At 50.6% G+C, this 11108-nt stretch overlaps 2 protein-coding genes across 2 annotated transcripts; both read right to left on the reverse strand.

The window, feature by feature from the left end:
* Positions 1–3534: 3534 nt before the first annotated feature.
* LOC133626762 (E3 ubiquitin-protein ligase RBBP6-like) lies at positions 3535–7129 on the reverse strand. The gene is made up of 6 exons (XM_062007817.1): positions 7095–7129; positions 6880–6976; positions 6047–6186; positions 5151–5329; positions 4310–4413; positions 3535–3588 (listed from the first exon to the last, which is right to left on the reverse strand). The coding sequence occupies exons 1-6, from the start codon at positions 7127–7129 to the stop codon at positions 3535–3537; spliced, it is 609 nt and encodes a 202-aa protein (XP_061863801.1).
* Positions 7130–9425: 2296 nt separating this feature from the next.
* On the reverse strand, positions 9426–10876 carry LOC133626763 (E3 ubiquitin-protein ligase RBBP6-like). The gene is made up of 3 exons (XM_062007818.1): positions 10711–10876; positions 10335–10434; positions 9426–9507 (listed from the first exon to the last, which is right to left on the reverse strand). The coding sequence occupies exons 1-3, from the start codon at positions 10874–10876 to the stop codon at positions 9426–9428; spliced, it is 348 nt and encodes a 115-aa protein (XP_061863802.1).
* Between the last annotated feature and the right edge of the window lie 232 nt (positions 10877–11108).

Genomic DNA, 11108 nt, shown 5'->3' on the forward strand with positions numbered 1-11108 from the left:
GGTTCACTGCTTGGCAAGCTCTATGTCAATTCCTCTGCTTTCAGCTCACCACCCCGTTTCACATGAAGGTTAGGTCCAAGCTCAGAGTGAACTTGGTGTTCCTCTATTATTTTTACACCATTCAGGACGTGCTGAGCCTCACTACAAAAAGCACTCTGTAACATCTGCTTGGGGTTTTAGCACTGTTGTTGTGGCTGATGTGCAGGACCCAGCCCTGAGACTTGTTGAACCTCATCCCGGGCCCACTGAAGCTCCTTCCTGCCCTCACACAGATCTACACGCCTACCCAGCTTGCTGAGATAAAGTCATAGAATCACAGCATGCTGGGGGTTGGAAGGGACCTTTAGAGACCATCCGGCCCAATCCCTTGCAGAAGCAGCTCCCACCTAGATCAGGGCACACAGGAACGTGTCCAGGCTGGTCTTGAAGCCCTCCAAGAAAGGAGCCTCCACACTCTCCCTGGGCAGCCTGGGCCAGATCCTGAAAGGATCGTCCTACTCACTGAGGGTGCACTCCATCCCCTCATCCAGGTCATTGACAAAGAGGTCAAACAGAGCAGGTGCCAGCCCTGAGCCCTGGGGAACACACCGGTGACCAGACAACATCTGGAATTAACTCCATTCCCCACCACTCTCTGGGCCTGGCCATCAGCCAGTTTCCACCCATCTCAGCGTAGGTCCAGCCAAGCCACGGGCAGCCACTTGCTCCAGGAGGATGCTGTGGGTGAGTCAAGAGTCAAAGGTCTTACCAATGTCCAGAAAGACAAATCCACAGCCTTTCCCTCATCCTGGCATAGAAGGAGCTCAGATTGGCCTGAGCCCTTGGGTCTCCGGTATGTGCCTCAGGATGGTGCTCAGGATTATCTGTCCCATCACCTTTCCCAGCACCCAGGTCAGGCTGACAGCCCTGATGGTGCCAGGATCCTCCTTCTGGCCCCTCCTGGAGGTGGCTGTTCCATTGTTCCTCCAGTGCAGGCCCCGGCTCAGCCGCCCGGCCTCAGCCTCGCTGACAGCCTCCTGTAGAGCGGCCAGCAGTGCCCGTGGGAAAGGCTGCAGCCCCCCAACAGGTCGTTTTCAGACATGTCAGCTACCAGCAAGCTTTTCCTGGCAGCTTTTTCCCACCGCTCGTCGCTGCTGTGCTCACGTTCAGCCGCCACTGCCAATCTCACCACGTGGAAGCTTTTTGTCGCCCTCAAAGTGATGAAGCTGATCTGGAAGGGGTTCTGCAAACCCGTCTGTGGATGTTTGAGAACTGACACCAGCTGCTTCTGCCAGGCAACTGAAAAACCCCGAGCTCTGAAGCTTTACACAGCAAAGGGAACTCCACTCAGCTAACAGTGGTTAGAAATCAGATGCTTCAGCAAAACCTTTCATGTGATGGGTCTCAGTTCACAGTTCTGTACCAAATGTTCCCTTTATACAGGTGTTGCATAGAGAGGAAAGACTCAGGCAGCAATATCTCAGGTGCAACAGATGTGTCATGCTAGAGTTCTTTGGCATTTTAACAAAGCTGAATACAGCTGACTCAGGAATTCAGTAATTTATTCTCCTCCCTCATGCAGTGACAGTTTGGGTCATCTTGCTCTTCCTCTTTGCTCTTCTTCTGTTTCCCGCCCGTGTCACATTTCCCCCACGCAACCATCTCTGTCAGAGTTTCCTGGTTTCCTCTTTACCTGTACTGTGGGTAGAAACTTCTGCATGGGGGTGACCTCGACTGTGCACAGCGATGGCCACAAGACCTCGACCTGGAACGGCGATGGCCATGAGACCTCGACCTGGAACGGCGACGGCCATGGAGTGATCGGGATGGGGAGCGTGAGTGGGAAGAACCTGTTCTTGACCTGGGGCAGATGTAGGAGCCTCCAGAGCCAAGGGAAGCCCCATAGGGAGTGTTGCACCTGGAAAAAAACCACACACACACACACAAGATGTTAATTCAAAGCAGACTGTCTCTCCAGCTTTCTCCCCTCTCCATATGTTTATGTCAAAGCTTTTTTCAGCTGCTGACAAAATAGTTCTGCAAACTGAGAAAGCTGCTGATATGGGAAAGCTTCTGTGTGCAAGACAGAGCTGCTGCTGCTGTGTTGCTAGAACAGCATAGGAAGGGCAGGTCCATTTCCACTCGCTCCCATCATGTGAACTCCCACAGCTGTTGATTGGCCTCAGCTGGGGCAGCCTGGCCTCAACTGCCACCTGAACACCCACATTTGTCACTCCTCCACAAGAGCACACAGTGCAAATCACTTTTGTTGCAGGAAGATGCTCAAAGAGCAAGTCAGTGGCTACAGTGCAGCACCCAACATCAAGAACACTTGATTTAGCCTGAAGGCTGGAAAGCTCCGTGTGCAAATGTCAGCTCAGACTATTGAACTCCACTTGTCCTTTGGCAATGGGCACAGGATCTACAATTCTTGTACTGAAACCCAACACACAACGTTTTCATTCAACACTTCCAGTCAGGTGTCTGACTTCAAGAGAAGTTGTATCTAAGAGAAGCCTCCCTACTCAACCTCCAGTAACACGACTCAGTGCCACCCCTCTAGGCTAGAGACTGACAGCATGACTGCCAGAGAGCCACACAGGCTCCTGCCCAAGGGATCTGGGGAGATAAAACCCAACAGCTGCCTGTGCTGCTTCTTCACGGGGTTTTCTTAGTTTTTAAGGCACCCTTTAACATTATTACACACATGTTCTTCAGCATCATTCCCCCTCTTAAGGTCTCTCAGCAGTTTCAGATTTCCTGAAGAACAAGCTTGACCTTGCCATTCTTCAGAAAAACATGAACAATGTCAAAACAAATCCTCGCAAAAGCCACTGGTTTGCAGCCCAGGGGAAAGTCTCTCCCTGTGTTTCCAGGAGACAGCAAATGAAGACCATTTCTCTCACTCATCTCCTCCAAAGTGTTTTGGGGTAACAGTAACAAGCAGAACATGGAGATGCAGAAAATCCAGCTCCTGCTGAGTCCCCAACACAACCTGCTTCTCCGCCACAGACACGGCAAGCAGCTGGAAAGCTCCTTTTCAACCTTCCTGTATTCTGTCAGTTCCTTGGCCAAATCCCTTGTCAACTCATCAAGTTGGGACTTTCTCTTTTCCCTGTTCAAACAAGATTGAGCTCTGTTCCAATGAGAGTTTGACCTTGACTCGAAAAAGGCAACAAGAAGCAAAACATGGCCAAGATGAGACAATGAACACTGCCTGCAAATGCAAAAGGGCCCATCCTACTCCAGCACAAGCACTTTCCATTTCCTACAAGCTTTAGGGAAAGACTGAGAAGGACATTGCTCTTGGGTTAGTTGGGCACGTTTCCCATCTGCAACTCAAAGGAAATGGGAACCAGCCCTGTGTTGTTTCAGCTGGTGTCAGAGGCACTTTGCGTGTAACTGCAGCCCAGTACAGTACCGAGACACAGACTTGGAGAATAGGGCAACTTCAGTGAACTGTCCCTAAGGACACATACACTGCTGGGGGAGAAGCTCCAGAAGAATCTCACTTCAGCACTTTGGCGTCTTTTGTGTTGATGTTGTTCTTCAGAGTCACTTACCAAAAAGGTCCATCTGGCTTTTGAGCATAGAGAGCGAAGGACATTGCTGGAGGGAGAGCAGAGGCCACAGCAGGCCACAGATTCCCTGGCAGCCCAGTTGCCATAGATGATGGACCAGGGATCAATGGTGGCAAAGCAGCAGCAGGCCAAGAAGCTGGAGAAGCTGGTGGGATGATGAGGGGATGCTGCTGGCTGGGAACGGTCGGCTGGAGAAGAGGTTGCAGGTTGTGTGTTGTCTGGGGAGTGGGGCTGGAGGTGGAGGCGGCGGCAGCTGCTGCTGAGGCTGCTGCTGAATCTGCTGACTGCAGCCAGTGTCATTCCTGAAGTTGTTCACAATCTGGAGGCAGGAAAATATTTACCAAAAGGCACCATGAAGCTTCAGGAGACTCAGGAACAAAAGCCTCCAGAGAGTCAAGGGATGTGTGTTCCTGTAATAGCTGTCAATCCTAAAATCAACCCAGAGACAGAGACATGGGCACATCCCACTAAACACTGATATGAATGACTGGTCACTCAGAGCAGCTGCATTTAAAGACCTTGAGTGTTAACAGCCAACTGGAAAGGGAGGCAGTGCTGGGAAACAGAGGTGTGACCTGAATGGGCCAGATTGCCTGCAAGGAGCTGTCAGCTTCTCTGGCAACAGATCATGGCCAGTTCAGCCTCACCCCACTGAGCCTTGCCTGGGGAGAAGGAACATTTCCTTCCCTTCCAGCTGTTTGCAAATAGACTTTCCTCACAAGCCCCTTCCACCCAAGCCACGGTGCTACCTTGCGCAGGAACTTGTTGGCCTCTAAAGAGCCGGCAGGAACATTTGTCTGATGACACGTTGGGCACTGATGTTCCTCAGACTCCAGCAGTGCTCTTCTAATGCCTGTGAAGAGTTAGAACCACCAAAATAGCTCTGAGCCAAACTGAGGAAAGGTTTAGGGTTCCAATCAGTTACAAAAGCCTGTCTCTGATAAAGGAGTGAGTTTGGCCTTGAACTGAGAGCGTGAAGCTAGAAATGTCCAATCGCCTCAAACATTCCCTTGTCTGCAAGTCAATGACTCCACAGCTTTGCTCTGTCCCTCCTGGACCATTTGCAGATGTCAGTGGGCTGTGTCCTGAGGTTTTGACTCGCCTTCTTTCCACTCTCTAGTAGAGTAAGAAGTCACCAAGCTCAAGGTTCATCTACACAGCCACCAGTGGGTTTGAGCTCGGCAGGTTTTAACCCGCTCTCCTGTGGAGAAGAATGTGGATGAAATGCCTGACTGTCTGTCTGTGGCAGAGCACAGCAAGTGACCAGAGCTGGCTGAACAGTCTTGTGGGAACAAAGGGCTGTGAGCAGACTAAATGCCTTCAGTATCTACCCTGGAATTCACCTGCACAACTCTGCACTCTCCTCAGACTCCTTCTGCCTGTAGACATCCTCTAAGTAGATACATTAAAAGCCAACAGAGAGCTCGCTCCCTCTCTTTTCTCTTTTGCATGAGAAGAGCCCTTTCCTACTCCAAGTGTACTTCAGTTTTCAATACAACAGGTAACAAAGCTCTTTTGTGATCTCCTCTTTCAGGTTTCACGAGGTGAGATGTGATGTTTGGAGTTAACAAACATGGCTGTAACACTTACAGTAGTCGCAGTAACTGCTTCGGCAGCAGGGAATAACGGCTGCGTCCCTGATTAACTCTTTACAGAGCGGACACAACAGCTCCTCGGGAATCAGAACAGCAGAGGAGGAGGAGGAGGAGGAGGATGGCTCCTGTGGCAAGAAGGGAGGTTTTTCATCCTTTTTTTGAGCAAAAGCTGCCCTGCAGGGACAGTGGGGAAAGAAAAAGGAAAACGTTAAAGATGGGGAAAGGAAAACTCACCCTCTCAGACTAGTAAAATCCTTTCTTGACAGCTAGAAATCCATGGAATGAATCCCATCTCTGCTCTGCCAGGGGGTCAGTGCAGAATGCAGGCTCATGAGAAGTTCAGTCTCCAAGTAATTGCATTTAGAAAAGGAAGAAACAGCTGCTGCAAAAGGAGCCCTGTGACAGAAACCCACCAGGGCTCCCATCCCCTTTTCACACAGCCACTATTGTCAGCACACAGCAGTATCTCTGCAGATCAGAGCAACAGCACAACTTCAGCCTGTTTCACACCTGGGATCTGATCAAAGGCAGAGCGGGAGGAAATCTCCAGCCAACAGCCAGCGGTTACATTTGGCCAGAGGCCTTTGAAACATCAACCAGAGGCAAAAGGAGCTTTCCAAGAGAAGGACTCCCCAGTAAACAGCACTGAACTCTTTGGCAGAAATGCAGACTCCTGGCACACCACCAGATGAAGCAACTTCCAGGGCAGGAACGGCAGGAGAGCACCGTTTTCATATTCAAAAGGGGGGCAGATTGGAAGGGGAAGATCCAGTGACGCTGCTGTCTCCCTCCCAAGGACAGATGCTGGCCAGCCTGGCTGCTCTGCCTCACACACGCACACATGGTTCCTCTCGCTCACTTTGGGGCCAGTGCAATCGATGCCACACTTACGCATTAGTGGCTGCGATGGTGTATTTCCCATCTCTTGTCAGCATCGCGCCCTCCGTGTTGGGATCACACAGCTCCACCATGAAACTCATGCCAGTTCCAGTGCTCCTCTTCACTCTGGGAGCAGTGTCAAGTCTCCTGTACTGTTAAGAACAGAAGTGCAGACAAAGCTCATCTTCAGAGCCACATTCGAAAGGGCATCTCAAGGGTTGCTTTAAGCAGCAGGAGCCTTTCTGTCCTCTCGGTCTGTCGAGTGTAAAGGTTCCTCGACTGAAATACTGATTTTCCTAAAGGAATGTAGCCAGGGGTTCCCAAAGTCTTGGGCTCTGAATCAGCTGCAGGGGAAACTTAGATTCACCATCTCTAGGTGCCGGGTGACTTCCTGCCTCATGCAGATACAGTCAGAGACTAACGTGAGAATGGCATGAGCCCCTGCCCAGAGGCTTGTGTCAGTAAAACACCCAAATTTTGAACAGATGCGGCCAACAGAACCATCTGGTTCATATAGAACACACTCTCATGCACAAGAGAGCTCTCCTTCAAAAGAGTTAGAGCCCAGAAAGAATTCCACTCCTGTAGAAAGAGATACAAAGATGCACGAAAGTTCCCAGAGAAAGATCCGTGGAAGTACTGAATGGCTGTGCCCTAGAAAAAGGAAAAGCCCACCTTTATCTTTCCAGTTTCGCCTGAATCGTAAGGGCTCTGCAACATTGCCATCTAAGCGCTGCATTTCACCCCAGGAGAAACGACTTGACATGAACGAGTGTTCCTGGGCTTGGTGCGTAAGTGAGCAGGCGAAAACATCCAAACTAAGCCCAGCAGTGCCCCAGACTCACCGCGCTTGTTGGGCAGTACTTGAGATAGTGGCCAGGCTGTCCACAGCGAAAGCAGATGTATGATGGTGGAGGTGCACGGGAGTGGTTCAACAGGTAACTAAAAGTGTGTGGGGAAACAGAAACAGCAGTGCAGGTGTGTGTCTCTTGTCAAAACAAACGCCTCCACAAGGTTTCCATCCCCCGCCAAGAACAGGCTTGACGTGCTCAGCACTTACTCCAGGGGATAGTAGTACAGGCAGGACTGGATCATGGCAGGCAGCTTTGATTTTATCTTCTTCGGAAGCGTTGGCTTCGGCCAGGTTGGCAGTCTGCTCCACAGGGAAGAGTCAGGCATTAGAAACACACTGAAGCCCACACAGGCACAGACAGCCCCTCTCACCCAGCGCTGCCAGGAGCAGCGCAACGCTCGCTGAGGCTGCATGAAAACAGCTGCTCCTATAAAGACACTTGTCCTGGGGAAGTTCTGGGGAGCCCTCACACCATCACACATGTGTAGCTGCCTCTCAACCTACTTGGAAACAGCATTCTTGGGCACTCAAAACCTTTGCCTCTGCTGATGCATTATACCTAAAGACCTGTGCAACCAATCCACTTTCCCTCCAAGTGGACTGAAGCTACGTGCAGAAAATAATCACACTGTCCAGTCTTTGTCAGATGATTTTTGGGCTCCAGACTATCTGAAGGAGAAGCCATTCAAAGCACATGCCACTGAGATGTAGGCAAGTATCACTGTTTCCATTTTGCAGCATGACAAGGACCCACAACTTCAGAGTCAGGGCAGGTTATTTTGCTTGCTGGAATCTGGCTTCAGACACAGAAGCATTCAAAGAGATGCAGCTTCTCACAGGTCAGAGTAAGGAGCGGTTTGGAGCTGCTTTACTTCCCGGTCCTGTCTGTTTCAGAAAGATTCACATTGTCTCCAAAGCCTCAGGGTGCACATCCCTTGGAGAGCTTTTACCCAAGTCCAGAACTGACAGACAAAGACATTCTTTTTAACAACTGTGTCAGCTTCCAGGGCCACATTAACAAACCCTCTGAGCAGCAGGAAGCAGCTTGTGAAGTGCTGCTGCTTTGTGCCCGGCAGCTGCGGAACACGGCAGTGTCACGTGGAGGCTGAGAAGGTCCTCGCCTGCTGTCTGACCAAACTCTGGCAACCACAGGGTAAAGAAAGCACTTCAGCTATTACGACTGAGGCTAAGGTTTTGCTCACATGACAAGAGTTATCCTGCCCTGGGGCACAGTATCAGATGTAAAAATACGAGGCAAACACTTTTTCTTTGCAGTATGTGACAGGAATATCGAGATCTACCTTAACCAGCTGCTCCAGAGTAAGACGTGGAGAAGCATCAGTCACCTGATGGGCCTCAGCAGTCTGTTCATAAAGAAAGAAACGTTACCTTGAGGCTGACAAGGGGATCCCTTCTGCCTGTCTTTCCAAACTGGGAACTGCCCTTTGCAGGATGGGACCAAACTTTCACACACAGTAAAGTTATAAAGGCACTTGAAATCAGTACACATGACAGCTCTGTTCACAGGACAACAATGATCCAGCTCTAGATTTTAAAATAGGAAGCAAACACTTCTTTTTCAGGAGTTGACAAGAAAATCTATTTCTATCTCCATAAGCTGCTCCAGAGAAAGAGACACAGAAGAGTCATCAGTCTGTTCCAAAGCAAGCAAACACATACTCAAGTTTTACAACCAAAAGGTGGCAATAGGAAACCTCTGCTGCAGGCTGAAAGTCGACACTGGCCTCTGAGGGTCTCTGGAAGAGCCATTTCCCACCCCAAGACAGTTGTATTTGTCGCAAGCCAAGTGCAAACTTACGAGAGCTTCAGAGGGCTGATGTGGTTCATGACAAGAAGCTAAAATAACCAAACCTGCCTGAGACTGACTCATTGCTCCAGACTATCTCACACAGGGACCCTTGTCAAATGCTCACCACAGCTTCAAAGACAAAGGGGTAAGGAAGCTGCAGGGCTTTCACTGGGGAGACCGAGAGAGAGGACTTGGAAAGAGTGACGCAGGGCTTCCACCCTCCCTGGGGCTCCCCAAAAGGGAATGAATGGGTTTGCTTTGTCTGTCTTTTCAGGTTCCTTCAGTTGCTCCACACTAACCCTGAGCCTCCAAGATTTTTCCTGCTTGCTGTTTTTTTGAGATGGCTGTGAGAGCTGATGGGAAGATGCTCCTTAACAGGGAAGGCACAGATGCCAGGGAACACACCAGTCTAGAAGAATGTTCACCTTACTGTTGAATGTGGCATTTGTGCTTTTACACCTGCTCATAAACAAAGAGAAAAAGAGCTGTTTCCAAGAAATAAAAGCCGTCTGAATTAGATCAATACTAGAAACACGGTCTGCATAAATGCACTGTGTGGACTCCTGGGGTCACTGGGCCAGTTCCACTAAATCAGACTCACCAGGAGAGAAATCCATGCCCCAAACTGGCAGAAGTCACCAAACAGTCACAGAGTTACCAATGTCAGAGTTGGGCTTAGTGTTTTCACCTAAAGCATTCCATCTTAACAAGGCTGGAGTGGTTAGAACTCAGTGCCATGTGCAGAAAAAGTAGGAGATTGTGATTTTCCTTACCACTTCTGGTGTTCTGATCACTGGCTCAGTTTGATTTCTAGAAGAAGAAATAAAAGGGATCAGAACTTAAAACAAAGCACTTGCCCCCAGCACAAAGCAGGGAAAACAGAGTCTCCAGCCTTAACATCAAAGCCTTGTGTTCTGAGAGCCCAGTGAGTGTGGAAATGCATCTGTGCACATTAGCTGCTTTCTCTCACTGCATTCACTGCAGCTAAACCCCCGCAAAGCCCCATTTCTCCTTTGTCAGCCATTGCTCTGAGACTGACAGGTCGAGAGCAGAACAGTGCAAGAGCAACTCCGCACGTATTTTGTCTCTGCTGCCTGAGGATCACAAGGGTGAAGGCTGTGCTGCACTTCTGTGCTCTTAAGCAATCAGCCACCAACACAGGAAGACAACTTGAGGCGATCTGTATAGCCCTGGTACTGTCAACGGGAACCAGAGACGGGACTTGACTTTCTGAGCAAGAGCAGGGGTCGACTGGACACTTGGAAGTGTGAGTTACTTGAGGGGGAAAATCCGTGAGTGAGATTCCACTCGCTGACTGATCGGTGTCTGCGTGCTACTGGCCACGAGTGACACGCTGCAACTCATCAGGCTGCTGTCTTGAGAACCAACACAAACAAGCCCAAGGGCATCAGATGAAAGGTTCCCATTGCTGTGGTTTGAACCCTATGTCTCAGCAGGCCTATAAATGTAACTCTGCTGCGGGTCAGATACAGTAACATCTACCCCACGGTAACAAAAGCCAGGAGCAGCTGCAAGGAGAAAGGTACCATCTGAATGCCTCTGCAAACCAACACCCAGCAAGAAAGGTGAACATACTGGAACCCTCCCAAAGAGTGGGATGGTTACTGGATATTCACCGAGCAGACGTTTGGCTGGTGGCTTTAACTCCTACAGCGGGGATTCTCCTGACTATAACCGACGAGTCCTTGGGGATCAAGGCATTCTCATCGGTGTATTCTGAAAGCAAAGGCAGCACAGAAAAAGCTGTCAGTCAGTCTGTGAGCAAGTGTCTGACTCTGGAGTGTCAGAGCCCTTCAGAGAACCCCGCTACAGACAGGACAGCCCCATGCTACATCTAACACCCTGCACTTCTCATCTCAACACACGAGCTGCAGGCTGTAAGACATCTTCGGCTCTGAGGATCAAACACAAGCAGTAAAACCTTCATTTGTCCCACGAGATGAGCCCCAAAGAGCAGGGCCCTGAGGCCCCGTGCCCGCCGCCCCCACGCACCTTCGTTGGTCTGGGCGTTGCTGATCTGCAGGTCAGAGCTGGCCGCCTTCAGCTTCTCCCGGCACATGATCTCGCGCTTGAGGTCGCGCAGGGAGATGTGGAGGCCATCGAAGGTGACCGCAGCATAGGTCAGCTTGGAGAAGAACTTGTAGTGGACACACGACATGGTTGGGGCTCCGCTCCCTGGGGCGCACGCAGCACTCCCAGGCCTGGCCGCTCACGACGGCGGCTCGGGTGCTCTGGCCAGGAGCTCTGGGCACCTGCACCCCACGCCCTCAGTGCCCAGAGCACTGTGACACAGCAGCTGGAGCTGCCTCAGCAACGGTTCCGTGTCTGTGGTTGCAGCAGTGTCACAATGGATCTTTCCTGTAGCTTGGGAACCATTTCCAGTCGTTGCG

This window comes from Colius striatus, chromosome 14 (assembly GCF_028858725.1).
Source record: "Colius striatus isolate bColStr4 chromosome 14, bColStr4.1.hap1, whole genome shotgun sequence".
NCBI lineage: Eukaryota > Metazoa > Chordata > Aves > Coliiformes > Coliidae > Colius > Colius striatus.

Excerpts from the sequence above, each read along its gene's own strand:
- LOC133626763 (XM_062007818.1), bottom strand. The coding sequence starts at position 10,876 with ATGTCGTGTGTCCACTACAAGTTCTTCTCCAAGCTGACCTATGCTGCG. Across the intron at positions 10,435-10,710 it reads CAACGCCCAGACCAACGAAG|AATACACCGATGAGAATGCC; the intron begins GTGCGTGGGGGC and ends CTTTGCTTTCAG. Across the intron at positions 9,508-10,334 it reads ACCAGCCAAACGTCTGCTCG|AAATCAAACTGAGCCAGTGA; the intron begins GTGAATATCCAG and ends TTCTTCTTCTAG.
- LOC133626762 (XM_062007817.1), bottom strand. The coding sequence starts at position 7,129 with ATGATCCAGTCCTGCCTGTACTACTATCCCCTGGA. Across the intron at positions 6,977-7,094 it reads CTGTACTACTATCCCCTGGA|TTACCTGTTGAACCACTCCC; the intron begins GTAAGTGCTGAG and ends ACACACTTTTAG. Across the intron at positions 5,330-6,046 it reads ACCATCGCAGCCACTAATGC|GGCAGCTTTTGCTCAAAAAA; the intron begins GTAAGTGTGGCA and ends CTGTCCCTGCAG.